This window comes from Mya arenaria, chromosome 14, assembly GCF_026914265.1.
Source record: "Mya arenaria isolate MELC-2E11 chromosome 14, ASM2691426v1".
NCBI classification, from domain to species: Eukaryota; Metazoa; Mollusca; class Bivalvia; order Myida; family Myidae; genus Mya; species Mya arenaria.
The window spans coordinates 3,073,519-3,090,206 of NC_069135.1; the positions used below are offsets into that span (position 1 = coordinate 3,073,519).

General features: G+C 35.1%; 2 protein-coding genes across 2 annotated transcripts; one reads left to right on the plus strand and one right to left on the minus strand.

Annotated features, from left to right (window-relative positions):
* Window positions 1-591: 591 nt before the first annotated feature.
* On the minus strand, window positions 592-8,977 carry LOC128217631 (protein FAM185A-like). Its single transcript, XM_052924898.1, has 7 exons — window positions 8,404-8,977; window positions 7,980-8,089; window positions 6,439-6,528; window positions 5,786-5,966; window positions 5,415-5,510; window positions 4,435-4,566; window positions 592-2,815 (listed from the first exon to the last, which is right to left on the minus strand). Exons 1-7 carry the CDS (start codon window positions 8,903-8,905, stop codon window positions 2,691-2,693), a joined length of 1,236 nt encoding a protein of 411 aa, XP_052780858.1. The 5' UTR covers window positions 8,906-8,977; the 3' UTR covers window positions 592-2,690.
* A 1,174-nt stretch (window positions 8,978-10,151) lies between these two features.
* LOC128217452 (PI-PLC X domain-containing protein 3-like) lies at window positions 10,152-11,294 on the plus strand. Its single transcript, XM_052924606.1, has 2 exons — window positions 10,152-10,227; window positions 10,405-11,294. Exons 1-2 carry the CDS (start codon window positions 10,152-10,154, stop codon window positions 11,292-11,294), a joined length of 966 nt encoding a protein of 321 aa, XP_052780566.1.
* The last annotated feature ends 5,394 nt before the right edge of the window (window positions 11,295-16,688 follow it).

Here is a 16,688-nt window from a genome sequence, read left to right on the forward strand (position 1 = left end):
ACTGGACCTCTTGTTCATATCTTTGTTAAGATAAACAACATTGTTTATGTCATCGTTGTTAACTTTCAAATCCTTATTGCACTGTCTACTGTCTTGAAGTTAATTGCTAAACTTGTTGATGTGCAGTATTCCTCACAAGATTTGATCCAACAGATTCAAAGGTACTTGTTTATATTTAAATATGTGAGCACATCATGAAATATTTCAACCTGAAAGTTATCAAAGATGTCATTAATCACATTCTTTACTTTAACAAAGTTATGAACAATTGACTCATTGTTGGTCAGGCATAAAATGTTACACTTAATAAAAATCTAAATTTCATTGCCTTTACATTAGTCACACACATTTATCACCATCAACAAAAAATATTATTTCCAGCAAAATTCCTGTCAGAAATTCTGCATCAGATATCTTTATGAATTGACAAACTGTTCTTAAACCTGTATCACAAATCAGGACAAACAAAGCTTGGGGCTTTTTATGAGAGCATGTCAAACTTGATGGGATCCATAGTAAATTTCTTGATATATATTAGTGGGTTAATCTTTAAATTTGGTAATACACAACATAGTTCAGGAAATACTTCAATAAATGTATTAATCTTTATTAATTCAAATTAAAACAGTGTACATGCTTTATATACAACTTAACAGTAAAACAAGTAACAACAGATGGCAGATTAGCATATTTCCATGATTGCTTACCGGGGTAGCACATTCAACGGTCCGAATTACCGCCCACTTACTGGGAGTTATACATGTTCATTTAAGGAATCTGTCACTTCAAAGAACTACATGGTAACTCTAAGAACGTATAAAATGCACATACAATACAGAGGAAATATAATTTAAGACTGTTAATCTGTGGGGATGTATCACTTTGAGTTGCTTCCATAAAGTCAGTATCACACAGCATAGGTAGAGCGGGATGTAACTTTACCCATCCAGCAAGAAATGATACAGTCGCACAGATCAACCGACTTCATAAATTTCTTTTATTTCACAGTATGTTTTTAAAAAAATGAGATTATAATTTTCTTAAAAGAAGCATCTAAATTGACAACAAAAATCATATTTGATTTGCGTAGGTCAAAAACTTGCAGCTTCAATAGAATGTCTTACTCATGTGTTAGTCCGATGAAATCATTGGTGGATAAGATAACAACACTGATCACTGACATTACTACAGAGATCAACTACTGCAAACAACTATTTAGAACTATTGACCTTTATAAAGCCATTTAGTTCCTGTTTGGTAAAAACAATGAGGCAGAAACTAAAACAGAAGTGCAAGCATTGAGATTCTACAAAATGGTAATTATCACAAGCCACATTAAACTAGACAAACCTCACACACTTAACAATGACAAATACACTGTTTGACACTAACAGTCAATGGTGTCTGTTTTACAATGCATAATCAACAAAGGGTGCATAACTGTTACAAATCACAATTACACATGTAGGTCAGCAGAGTCTTAGTAGGATATGATGAGGGTATTATAACCAAACATGTAACTATAGGGGTGTATACAATAACATTTAAGGACTGATCACATTTACACAGTAGGGCATGCAAGCATATTCCATGAAGCCTGCCTGCGATTCTTAGTCATTTGCTCGCTTGCCCTACTGCATTCATACAGCAAGGAAAAATACCTTCAATACTTAAAATCAAATAAATTTACATTATAAATCATTATTCATTATGACTAAAAACAAGCAGCATCTCCTGCAATGGAGTATTTGTTCTGAAATAAATGTAACCAACAACATACGTTTGTATAAATGAATAGCTGATTTTTGTTACAACGATTAAATGACGTCGCGCTTATCCAATCGGAGTGCAATATTGAAACAAACATAACTCTTTGACTGTCATACATTACATATGTCAAGTTTCATCTAAACAAAGGACTCGAGGAGGCGAATAAAAATATATGTAAGTAACTGCAACTTGCTTGATTGGCAACCAATCCTTCATATAAAATACAGTGTGAATTAAAACATGAGTGCTGTATAAAAGAACCTTTTTTTATATATTCATTCAAAGAAGGGACATAACTTTACTCAAAGATATTGAGTTATGGGCCTACATGAACATATGCATATTGTCCATACATTCTTATACCTGTTGGATATCTTGAAAGTTGTTGTTTTTAATTACCGGTATGGCCATTTTTTTCCCACAATTACAACAATGTCACAAAGATAATCACAAAGCCCTACCTTTTTCTTAGAAAAACATATGAGCTATAAACATAAATTTCATATACGATCCAGACTGTACATTGGAAATAAGTATAAATTTATAATGCTGATTGAGAACTACCCAGTATTTACTATTAATAAGGTCCCCTTAAATTTGATGACAAAAATAAATCAAAAGGAAATATGTAAAAGGTATGTTGAGCACAAGCACATATTTTATGGTAAAATAGCACTTATTTACTGCATCAAGAAACATTGCAGTTTCATAAATCCACACTGTTTTCGTGGGTAGGAAGGCATTTCTTAGTCTCAATGAAGCCTAGACATTAACGAAGAGTACATAATATTTGTAAAAGTTCATTTGCTTACTCTTAGGGTAAAAGGACAGGTATTTTTTGACGAGTCAGACTGGCCACTGCGTGCAAATAATTAACTAAAGATGGCCTGAAGTGCACAATGTCAAGGTCACATGAGAGTTCATGACGAGGCATCCTTGAATATGTTGAGCGAGGCCAGCCAGCTGTAGTACTCAAGACTGATCCGGCCCTTGCCCGTCTTCACTTTAACTTCCTTCTTCCCGCTGTCCAAGTTGGCCAGAGTACCTGAAGAAGTAGAACTATTAATATCACAGGAAATAAGATTGTGTTTATCCAAAATTATATTCAATAAGGCATTCTATAGTTATATATTGTAAATTGTATTGTATAAAATTATACTGTACATAAAATTAGTTTGGTTCAATTCATTCATCCCTTGTAATTTAAAGACTTCAAAATGAACAAGAGGCCTATAAGGGGCTATGCTCTACTGGCATGGCTCTTTTGGTCATTTTCAATCCAGAACATGTATGTATGGGTAAAAGGCAACAAACATATAGTTCATGTTTTGTGTTTGGGTTACCTGAAAACATTGCACATTCAACATCTGAGGACAGAAAGTGTTGTAAGCAGATTAGTTGCATGAACTATTTTAGTATGTGCCAAGTAAAGGTCATCTGACAAAATAAAGTTTCTTTCAAAACTGTACTCATGGTCAAAATTTCATTTCTGTAGCTTTAAAAATAAAAAAGTTGGTCAAAAGGTCAAAGTCAAGGTCATCCGAGGACAACATTGATGCTCGTTTGCAAAACTGTACACATGGTCCAAATATCATTGCTGTAGTTTTAAAAATAAAAAAGGTTTAAAGGGGTTGGGCCAGCTTTGGGACCAGGGGCATAATTTCAACTGTTTTGCTTGAGAGTCATCATATGATGCTCCACAACAAATATCAAAGGTATGAGCTGTGTTTTGAACACAGGTGCATAATTTGAACAACCATGGTAGCAGACCACTAAATTATGCCTTATTCAAAATAGCAAGTGTCTGCATAGCTGGTTCAGACAAAAAGATTTTCAAACATTCCCAATTTAAGTATAGCAAACCTGTGAACCCCAGGGGATGGCCAGTAATGACTCTAGGGGCAAAATTTGAACAAACATTCACGAGCAATTGTGCTTAGATGGATGTGCCAACACACAAAAAGATTTTCAAACATTTCCCAATTTAAGTATACCAAACCTGTGAACCCTGGGGCGTGGCCAGTAATGACCCCGGGGGCATAATTTAAACAAACAGTCCCAACCAATTTTGTTTAGATGAAAGCGCGAACTACAGACACTTTGGCCAATAGAGCTAAAAAATAGCCTTTGGCCTTTCAACAAGAACATGGCAGAGTAATTCACAAAATCAACTGCAGAACCAAAAAGCAAGTAAACCTGGCTAAAAATAGACAAATCGCTCATGCAGACTTGGCTAAACATAGGTTAGCTAAAAATAGCATTTTTTTAAAAACTTTCAAGGCCCATAATCTAGGCATGCATGGGCAGATCTGGCTGGTTTTCAAAGGAACCAAGCTCTGATGGATATCTAAATACTGTACAAGTTTTATCTAGATACAATCAAAACTGAAGACTGTATCATGTTCACAAGCAATTGTTTACGGACACACTGACGCACGCACAGACGCACATACAAGGTACACATTACCATTGCATAAGCTCTTCTGGCCTTTGGCCAGTAGAGCTAAAAACGAAGAGTTCAAATTATGAATAGTGCAGCAATACACCATAACTCTTTAGCTAAAACACCACCTACTATACATTAATTTACATTTTACACATAATTAAGCTAAATTTTCAAGAAAAAAAGATCATGATTTAAAGCAAAAGGAAGGAACTCTGTACCAGTAACACTGGTGATGTTGTCAGCTTTTTCAATTTGCATATTGTTGAGTGCCACTTTCCCAGGATCGATGCTAGTCCCGGTGAGGCTCACCTTTCCTTTTTGAGATTCAGCAACCTTCACACAGACATCACCTACAAATGCAGACACAACCTTCACACAGACATCACCTACAAATGCAGACACAACCTTCACACAGAAATCACCTACAAATGCAGACACAACCTTCACACAGACATCACCTACAAATGCAGACACAACCTTCACACAGACATCACCTACAAACGCAGACACAACCTTCACACAGACATCACCTACAAATGCAGACACAACCTTCACCTTCACACTGACATCACCTACAAATGCAGACACAACCTTCATACAGACATCACCTACAAATGCAGACACAACCTTCACACAGACATCACCTACAAATGCAAACACAACCTTCACCTTCACACAGACATCGCCTTGGAATGCAGACACAACCTTCACACAGACATCGCCTACAAACAACATTCTCACAGACATCACAAACAAACAACATTCACACCAGTATCGCATACAAACATCCTTCAAACAGACATCCCCTACAAACACATTCACACAGACATTGTCTACAAACAACCTTCACACAGACATCGCCTGCAAACAACCTTCACACAGACATCGCCTACAAACAACCTTCACACAGACATCGCCTACAAACAACCTTCACACAGACATTACATACAAGTGCAGACACAACCTTTTCAAATATATTGCAGCAATGTACTGTTTTGAATTTTAGACAAAATGCACTGAAATAAATATAAGCAGCAATGTGAATCCTGATTAACCTAAGCTTACCTATGTTGCTTGAATCGTTCACATTCATACAAAACCAGGTGTGGACATATTTTTCATTCATATTTGTTAGAAATAAGTTTGCAATTATTTCATTAATAGAACATGCTGCATTTTCTCACAAAATATATTATACCTGTCCCAGTTTCCATGTTGATGTTGCCCTCTCGTGACATGGCTACCACACTGTCACCCCGCCCCACCTTAACAGATAGATTCCCATCCAGGCTGCCTGGAGGTAAAAGCACTACAAATCACAAACTAAGCATTTCAAACTTGCTTCATGTAGATAACTACAGCATACCTAAATGGTCAATTGCAACAGTAAACTGTTACTTCACCACATATTTAATACAATGCATAAAAGTTATTCCCGTGATCTATTCAAACCAAAATTTACTACCCAATACAGTTTGGCAAGGCATAAAAAAGACACATTAAATTTCCTAAATCACCATTTTCTGAGACGTTTCTAATTATATCAAATAGTAACACTGTAGTACTTACCAACTGTGAGATCACCAATGTCAAGTGTGACCTGTGTGTTACCATGGCAACTGCCCAGGCAGATGTTTCCATGGTGAGTGTGAAAGTGTGATTTATCAGCATAAACATCCTTCACCTGTATGTTACCATGGCGACCAGCACACTCCACAACCTGACCCTGCACTCGGTCTGCTGTGATGGACTAGAAGACAAATAATAGGTTCAAATTAAAAAGCAATAAAGCACAAGAGCGAAACAATCAGTTGCTAGCTTTTGCCTGTTGTTTTTTAAAGTTGTTTTAGGAGCACAATTCATTAATCTTTATTGAATGATGCCCTTATAATAACTTGCAAGACTAAGTTTTTGTAGTCAGCATCACCTAGTTACATGTCTCATTTATTTTCCATGTAAAAAATATATATCAGTACACAGTTTTGATTTCTCAGCCTATAAACAAAAACAATTATGCTCACGCACACACACTTATTTGTACATTTGCACACCCAAGCGCACGAAAAGACAAAAAGACATTATACAAACAGATGTGTAATATTATTTATCTATTTATAAATAGCACAGCTGCACTCAACTATGAAGAAACATTATTGGAACTATAACTACTATTGGAAGTATATTTCAAGCAAAGCCTTGGTTAGGATTAAAATTTCCCTCACCCCATCTACCGAGGTCAGCCGAAGATTGCCCTGTAAGACCTTGCGCCCGACGATGTTGCCTTCCTTTGTCTCTACGTTGATGTTGAAACCCTGGAAGACAATATCTCTGGTGTACATCAAGTTTTATGAGATGGATTATGGTTCTGTACATATCTTATATTAGATTCTTGTGTACAAATACACGACATTTTTGTGATTTGTTATAAATAAAAGTGGAATACATATGGATTTAATTACAAAAGGAATATTTAATTATAATTCATTATGGGACTCTTCTCTTTTCTTTACCAATATCAATACAAACAAATAGCACTGATTACCTTTAGTTTTTAGTGTAATGAAATCATACTAATTTTAAAATAAACAGCTGATTTCTCCAAATGCTGTTCAGATGTTCTGCAAAGCAAAATTCTCTATTATAATGACTCTTTGAATCTATGTAATAAAAGACTCGATAATTAATACATGATACTCATTACAACTCACTTCCATAACCTAAGATATAATCTATGGTCTTCCAACTGGTTGCTATGTCTGCTGAAAGTAAAACCAAGTGATACACACAAAAACATACAAAATCATTGTCACTTATGTCTTAACAAACATTGTGTTAGACTGCTGTCATTACAAGGATAAAAAGTCAGAAAAACAAGCTTTAATAATTTAAATAAAATTATCGTTTATGTGATGTGCTTATTCTCTAACCAAATGTTGCACTTCAAGTCACAAGTATGATTGACTTAAATAATAAAAGGTAACAAAAATAAATAATTTTATTTAAAATTAAGCAAATTGCTATTCATAATAGTTGCATGTATGATATATTTATTTTTTATAAACTTTTCAAATATGAATTGCTGATACATGTAATTAAAGGTGTGCTGTTAAAAAAATCATGTGTTAATCACAAAATTTCTTTTTTTTAAAAACCTAATCATTCAAGGTCTCTAGATATTTTCTTTCAAAATCATTAATGAAGAGACATTTACAACATTCAATAAATATAAATGGCATTCAATATGAAAATGCTATTGAATGGACTATAATTTGGAAAAGGTATACTGCCTTATGCCCTATTTCCAACTGTTATACCTACATCAGATGTTTTTATGTTCATGTATATTATTGGGCCAATTGCCATATATCATAAATTACTGAAATTAGACTTTATCAAATTTAGTGTTTTTAAGCAACATTTTTATAAAATAAAATGTATCCTTTAAAATATTGCTAAACTGATACAATTGAATCAAGAACAAACTTAATTTCAATTTAAAATGTGACATTAAAATGTTATACATTTAAGAATAAAATCAAAATTGAAGTCAATAATATATCGTGCCTTTCTGTCAAGTATTGGTTGGTTCAAAATTTAAAAGTAGTCTTAAAAAAATAACTTTAAAAAGATTTTTAAAAATTTAATCTTTGTTAGTTTTCTTGAATATGAGGTGTACTTGCACTTTAAATCTTACACACAAATTAATAGCTAACGATGATCCGTATTTTAACAAGAAAAAGCCACTAACATACAGTTCTAGTACCTTGATGTTTTTCAGGAGGCAATCTCCCTTGTGAGTTTTAACATGGACATTCTGGCCTTCCATCTGTTCCACACATGCTTCGCCAGTATTTGTACAGGACACAGACACATCTGAAAAACAGAAAGGACATTCATTTTTAATATCACTAAACACAAAATTTCACAATTGGATCATTCTGATTATATCTCAATTATTATCATTCTCAGCAACACTGACACTTAAAACAGTTTGTGGATGCATTTTTTTTATTTAAAGCAAAATACATTTATTTTCATTTTTAGACAAAATGAGAATTTATTTTCAAAATTTGAAAATTTATAAGTTTGTAATAGCAACGGGAGTACAGGGGGCAGAAACAAATTATTTTTATCTATTCTAGCCTACATACAAATCAATATACCAGGATTAAGTAAACATAAAGTACCGTATTGGATTGGCACTTGAATGTGGCAAAGCATCTCCAGCGGACGGCTGATTTTATGGTCAATTTTCAGGTCAATACCAGTGTTGAATTCTTTGACATCCAAATTTACAATATACTGTTTCGTCAGGTTCTGCAATTCCGATAGGCGAATTTTGTCGTTTCCCATGTACAGTACATTTATGAATAATTTATTCATTTCTGGGTATTTTTGTGGGTCGATCGGCCGGATGTGAACATCCATTGGGGAGCTGACTATAAGTTGGCCATGCTTCTGAACATCAAAGTACCACGACTCCAGTACTGTTCCAAGGTCTGGCACCTCTGACTCTATTTGTTCTTGCCGTAGCTGGTTTTTGAAGATGGACCTCTGAGCTGAAAAAGTCCGCAACTTTCTCGTGCTCACATAACAAGCCCCCTTCACAGCTGTCAAATTACGACGGCAGGAAACGGTACGTGGTAAGTAGCGAAAGACTAAGAGTTGTACAATGCTTAGTTGTACCATTCTAGAATGATGGCTAAGCTTAGGAAGACGGCAATTAGACAACCTCGCCTGACTTTGTTTTTCTGTAAGCGACACCTACCAAGGGAGGTAGTCAATTCAATAGTCAAAACGGTAATGCGTTATTCCGGTTTTAGGTTTTCTGAAAACAGGAAAGACTATTTATATACTGCATAATAACATTGTTTTATTCCATTGCTTCATTGTTAAATAAGTATTCTAGTATTATGCAGCAATTATGAATAATAAGTTTCTACAAGATATATGGCAAGTTGTCATTGATTTGCAGGCTTTCTGTTTTTTACTTTCTACTTCTTCATTTTGTGTTGTATACTGTATATACATTTTGTAGGATTTCATTTTGTCATTTTTTGGCAATCTACAGTACTGTAGAGCGATATATGAAAAATAGACATCTGTATCAAGTCACATAGACGACAAAATGCTATATACAAAATACATTATTATTTACACGGTCAGATTTGCTCTGAATGATATGGAACTACAGTAAATTATGTTAACCATCAATAATTATTGTCATTGGTGCACAAATTTATAAGTGTGAACGGCAAATTAAATACAACTTCAAATCCACACAGTAGAACTAGTAGAGATTATAAAAAAACAAGACAAGGAAGAATTAAAAGCCACAGCATGTGCCGGTCAAACAACGTTTCAATTTTACCAGGCAATACAGCATTACCGCTCATCCGGGGGTGCGAGGTATACCCTGGTAGTTCGAAAGCGCAATTTATTTAAAGGTCATCAATTGAGATGTGGTCGCTATGATACTTAATGGCATTCTTGGTCGATAAATGTTTTTAATCACAGCGGTTCATTATGGTTCGTTCATTATGAATACATGTACATGTATATGACACATGCGAGCCGTGCACCATACAAGATAATCAACATCTGAACAAAATGTCATTTCAAAGAATGTTAATGAGGCTTTCGGCAAATTTACAATCTTACGTGTTGCTTTAGTTTTGTATTACTGCAATATCTCAAGCATTTGTCACCCAGGTCGCAACATGTACCCGGGGGCGTTTAATGGTTGATGCATTGCATACAGGTTGACTCCACTAACATTTGCCCCACATTCAACGTTGGATAGCTGATGATGCATTATGTTATTAAATATTAGTCTAAATCACTAATTATGTTCTTTGAACTGTTGGGATTTTGAAAAAGATCTCTCAATACTTAAACTTTTGAATATATTTCATTTCTAATCTGTGCTTTAGTGATGTCTTACGTTCGTTGGATGTCACAGTTACCCGCATGGCTGACACACATGCCCCTCTCGTGTCTCGCTATCCCAGGTAAGTTGCTGGTTTCAATATAAAATAATGACTTGATGTACAATGTGGTTTAAACTTAATATGGAAATTTACAGCGCCATTGCAGCGTCTGGACATTTTTCTCAAAGATATGTCTACATCAATCCCTTCATTGAAAGGATTTAACAACTTGAGTTTAATTTCTTTTTCTGCGTTTAGGTTCGCACAACTCCGGCACAAGTGACCTTGACCCCGCCCTAGGTATCGCCGTTGACCAGACGGCAAGTATCCGTGTCCTTGGCAGCACATGCTGTGGTTCATCAGTGGTCAGACAGTGGTCCAAGACGCAACATTTGTCGATCTTGGAGCAACTAAAGGCGGGTATACGATATTTTGACTTCCGTGTCGCTTTGCACCCCCGGACCGGAGATTTCCGGTTTGTTCATGGACTGTATGGTAGTCTTGTAGAACAAACTTTATGGGATATCAAACTTTTTCTGCTACAAAATCCCCAAGAAGTGGCAATACTGCACTTCTATCGCTTTTACAATGTTGGTATCGAGGCCCATAAGCAACTGTTGGCTTATATAAGAACCATCCTTGGCGAGTTATTGGTTCCCCGCCCGTTTTCTGGACCTTCTCACACGATGTGGGGCACCACGCTAAACACCTTATGGCAAACTACACACAGGGTAATAGCCGTGTATAATGATGACGGCGGCGCGGACTTTCCCGACATATGGCACGGGGAATATGTGGACTCTCCCTGGCCTAACACGAACAAAGCTAACGATCTGATCAACTTCCTGGAAAACAACTACACCAACAAACATCGTTATAAAAATGATACATTTTACAACTGGCAAGGAGTATTAACGGCAAGAACAAAAGATGTCGCATTGAGCCTTAGTTCAAGCCTTGAGGGGCGACTGGCGTCGTCGGCAACAGCGAGTTTCGTGAAGTGGCTAAGGGGCGGCAAGGTACCGGGACCTCAGGAGCTGAATATTTGTACGGCAGACTTTGTGGAAAACCACGACTTCATTCCGACCGTTATTGCGCTGAACCAACACATGAGAGATATACCAAGGCCCTTCATTGCACAAAACTAGCTTGCTTTATAGTCCTTGAATGAGTTCATTGTGTAGGTAAATCCAATAGATTGATAACATATTCTTCAAACACTACACTTACTTTTTAAAGCTGAAATTTTCGTCCAACACTGTGGACATCATCAGAGCAACTGGCCTGACTATCGCTCACTCGCAGCTCTGACACTCGGGACTTCCCGCCGAATTTCCGTAATCCGGCGAAAAGTGGGTTGTAAATCCCAGAAAGGAAGGCCCCCTCGTCCCGGTTCATAACTGCCCCCTCAGTTTTGATGCAGGGGCAGGGGAGGGGGCACGCGTAATAGAGAGAGAATCAGACTGGAGAGTGCGAAAAACGAAGGAGGCTATCTGCATCAAAACTGAGGGGGCAGTTATGAACCGGGACGAGGGGGCCTTCCTTTCTGGGATTTACAACCCACTTTTCGCCGGATTACGGAAATTCGGCGGGAAGTCCCGAGTGTCAGAGCTGCGAGTGAGCGATAGTCAGGCCAGTTGCTCTGATGATGTCCACAGTGTTGGACGAAAATTTCAGCTTTAAAAAGTAAGTGTAGTGTTTGAAGAATATGTTATCAATCTATTGCTTTATAGTCCTTTAGTAATTGACAGACGTAACATTTGAAATTACTTGCTTTTAAGTATTCTGCGTGCATCTAACATTATTTGGAATGGGTTTACTTCTTATGTTTTAACATGTTTTAAACTTTAAATTGATGTTAAATGTAACAACAATAAATAAATAAATTCTACAGTCTTCTCTAATGAACAGGCGTGTTGTGCGCTGCTACATAAACGTTCAATTAGGATGCAACGTGTGCCGCGTTAACCTTCAAACGGACACCATGGACTCCCGCAAATTCCAGCGGTCGATCAATTATCTCAGCAGCTCAACTGCTCAATTATCAATTACGATTACGATCAAGAGTATCCGAAAATAAATTTAAAAGTTGAAATGGATAGATGCCATAATATTAATAGAGATTAACATAAATATAAACTATATTCAATGGTAGGAACATACATCATCTTAAAGCGTTAATTACGCCTTAAGCCATAAATTGTTGAAAGGTACGACTACCGCTACTCATTCGATACACACTCCCTGTGTCAGATTTTGCGTTGAAAATGTTTCAGCCAATGAGTTTGTATTCTTAGTCAGAAATATGACATGAAGTAATAATTTTAATGATTAAGCCGATGACAGTTTACTTTAGGTCATCTAACTATTACATAAAATACGAAATGGCTTAAGATTATAAATTCTTAAAAAGAACTGCTTTCTTATATCAAGTTGTTTCACTTAATATGAAATATGATAAGCTTCAATAAATAAACTGTTAATGTGCATTGTACTATACCATATTACACTGTTCAATATTTGTTTGTCATATATAGGTAAGACTCAAGTCTATGGCGGCCCCGCGCGTGAACAGTGACAAATCCCTAATATGTGTCCAAATTATGTCACAACCGTGGCCGGTCCCTAAAGCGTCCCCAAAGGTCGTCACTTATTTTTATATGACGTCATCTGACGTACGAGCTGTCAGGGAAAATAACTTTCAATAGATTAATGATTGGTTTTCTCTCTGAATATAATCTTTTTTTAATCATGATTTACAAACAAACAGGGAACATCAATTGTAGGGGGTGACATCCCGACCCCCTCTTGTTGATAAGCGATATTCAGGACATTTTTATGCAGGGGCTTTCCTTCGAACAACATAACATGATACACACAATCACTGAAATAAAACAAAACCGCAAAACAGACTATAGATAAAACATATATGTGATAATGTCTAGCATAAAATTAAATGTTATTAAAATTGGTACCAAAATTCTCAATTTATTCGTAATTGTATTAATAAACCAGGGACACCGTAGTTTAAATGAATACAATTTCTGGAATCCTAACCAGGCTAAACCTCACCCTGACACCGTGAATATTGATAGATAGATAGATAGATAGATGGATGGGTGGGTGGGTGGGTTTTGGGGTGGGTGGATGGATGGATGGATGGATGGATGGATGGATGGATAGATTTATTCGTGCATATATGTATGTCATAGTAACAAACCAAATATCTCATAAAGTTATAACACAGACTGATTAACAAAGTATTAGTGATGATATCTATACTAAAGCGCAACATCTTTAGAATGCTTTGGATACATACGTACGTTAATAAAGATTTAATTCAATGTGACAAATATATAACACAGGATAACCCATTAAAGTTATTCAACTTATTTCCAATGGGGTCCTTATGACAAATTTAATTATTTGCCAAGATCTCAGTTGTAAGCTGTTTAAATTAGGTTTTCTTATACAAAGATAACATGCATGTACTCTTGACCAGTTAAAGAATGATTAAATGTTTGAGATCGAACTTTTACAGTTATAATGCAACCGGCTGTTAAAACCATATGACACTTTAGCATAATATGACAAAAATCTTTGAACTGATATGCAAGATTAAATGAATAACGATTAATAAAATAGGAAATCTTCCATTTCTGCACATTTCATACCAACAATGAGATGTGATTTCACTTCTTTTTTAAAAGTATTCTTCTTTTTTTTCAATTCTTTTAACTTTATTGGAAGACTGTTCCAGTCCTGGATTGCTTGATAAAAGAAAGTATGTAATATAAAACTGTCAGCCTGTGGCACTTTAAAATTTCCAGCACTATGTCTACTGTTGTAAGAATGTGTGGATGAGACTAAAGTAAAATGTTCATGTAAGTATGATGGGAATTTGCTATTAAAGATTTTATGTACATGGTTTAGTCGTGGTTGCTTTATCCTATTTTCTATATTAAGCCATCCAATATCACTGAAAGCCGAGACTTTCAGGGAAGTTCTACAATCATAGCCATAAATAAATCTGACAACTTTGTTCTGAGTGACCTGTAATCTGTTCTTGAATTGTTTAGATATACCACTGTACCAAGATGTTATGCATAGTCAAAATGACATTGTGTTAAGGAGTTACATAACAATCTTCTTAGATTCATATCTAAAAAACGATTTTGTCTATATAATTTTTTAGCCTAGAATTAACTTTACTGACAATATTGTTAACAATAGATGCAGCACTGAGATCATTGTCCAGTATACTTCCAAGATATTTAACAAAATTGTTTAGGTTTTATGAGATGGCCATTGCAGTTTACATTAAAGCTATCAACTTCTGTTAGTTTTCTTTTAGACCCAAATAAAATACATTCTGTGTTTCCAAGATGCAAAGACAGTTTGTTGTCAACTAACCACTTACTACAGTTTCCAAGTTCCTTGCCGAGTACATTACTATTAACAGACGTATCTTTGTGTGAGAAAAGGATAGCACTATCATCTGCATATAATATTAATTTACATTTTTCACTTATGCTTATACTCATATCATTGACATAGCATAAAAACAGCAACGGTCCAAGTATGCTTCCTTGAGGAACGCCACAAGAGATGTTCATGAATTCAGACGTTGTATTAGTTACATTGACAACTTGTTTACGCCCAGATAAATATGATTGAAACAACTCAATTGAATCCACAACAATTTCTTTTAACTTCTGACATAGAATTTTGTGATCTACGGTATCAAACGCCTTTTGAAGATCCAGCATAATCATTCCTGTATTTAGACCTTTGGAATTTTGTTCTTGTATATGAATAACTATATTATAGATCCTATAAGACATTATTTTGCGCAAAAATGTATGCTGTATTTTGACGTTATCAACGTTGACGTCATTTAATGTTGACGTCATTTCCTGTTCATTATATACATACAACTTGATGAACGCTGAATGGCCGAAACGTTGTTTCATAAATAAATAATTTGTGTTGAAGTTGGACTTCTTTAATTATCACCATATGTTCTTGTATATGGTCGGTCAAATGAATTAGGCAGGAGTCAGTTGAATAGTTACATCTAAAACCACTCTGAAGTTCGTATAATAATCCATGTTTAACAAGAAAAGATTCTAGTTGGTTGTATACAACTCTTTCTAGGATTTTTTAATCTATACATAGTATGCTTACAGGTCGATAGTTTGAAACATCAGATTTGTTGTTTTTCTTAAACAATGGTTTAACTTTAGCATTTTTGAGTTCAGATGGTACAATGTTACTTGTGATACTGTAGAGCTGTTTATCAGAAATATTACTGGTATCTTTTAAAATGGTGCAGTATTTTTTAAAAATCTTGCAGGAATGTTATCTAACCCTGTGCTTTCTGAACAGTTTAGTTTACATAGTTCCTTGTAAATGTATTCTTCACTAACAGTGTGAAGTTTAAATTTAACAGAGTCAGGATTTCTATCTTAAAATCGTTTAAAACAGTCAGACTTATAGTTAAACAAATTGAAGGGCAAAGGTAGTTTTTTTTTTAATAAAGTTGAGGCTACAGTAGTAAAAAAAGTATTAAATTGATTTGCAATCTTACATGGTTCAAAACAATTTTATTATCAATGTTCAAAACAGTATTTGGAGAAGATTTACTTTTACTACTATATCCAAGATTTTTTAAATCTGACCACAGCTTTTTTGGATCATTTTTATTTTCTTCCAGCTTTTTCGACATATATTCTGATTTGGCCTTAATTACTTCTTTCCGGACAAGGTTTCTGTAAAAAAGATATTTATCTAACATCACTGTTTTTTTTGTTGTTTTTTTTAATTTGAATTTGAATTTGAAATAAAAAGCATCTCTTTGACTGATGAGTTCCAGAATGTTAGAATTTAACCATGGTTCACTTCTTTGTTTTAGTCTGACTTCCTTAACAGGAGCAACAGTGTTCAAAACTGACAGAAATGTTCCTTTAAAAGACAGCCATGAATCTTCTACATTTTTTTGCAATAAACATGTTTGACCAACCGCAAAGTTTAATTTTTGAATAAAGAGATCTACATTGTAATGTTTCAAAGATCTTATAACAACATTCTTATGCATATTATACGTCCCTTTCTGTGTTTTACGCGTACAAAATACAGGCAAATGATCACTGAGACCTATCGGAAGAGTACCAGACTGAAAAATCTTGTCTTGATGGCTACATAAAATGTGATCTAACACAGAAGAGGAGGACTCTGAGATTCTGGTAGGTTCATTTATGATCTGTTTTAGATTAAAGATATTAAGAACTTGTTCAAACCTTTTAAAAAGAGCTGATTTCTTTGCAAAAAAACAACAACAAATGTTAAAATCACCAAGGATGTACATGTACTATTCTGTGTCAGATCTAACCATAGATAAAACATTTTCAAAAATATCAACAAAATCTGTTTGTTTAGGTGGTCTATAACATGACCCTATTAAAATAGGTTTGGTTTTTGGTAATAAAATATCAGCCCACACTGCTTAAAGATTGTCCTTTTCTAGGTCCCGTCTTTCGGTA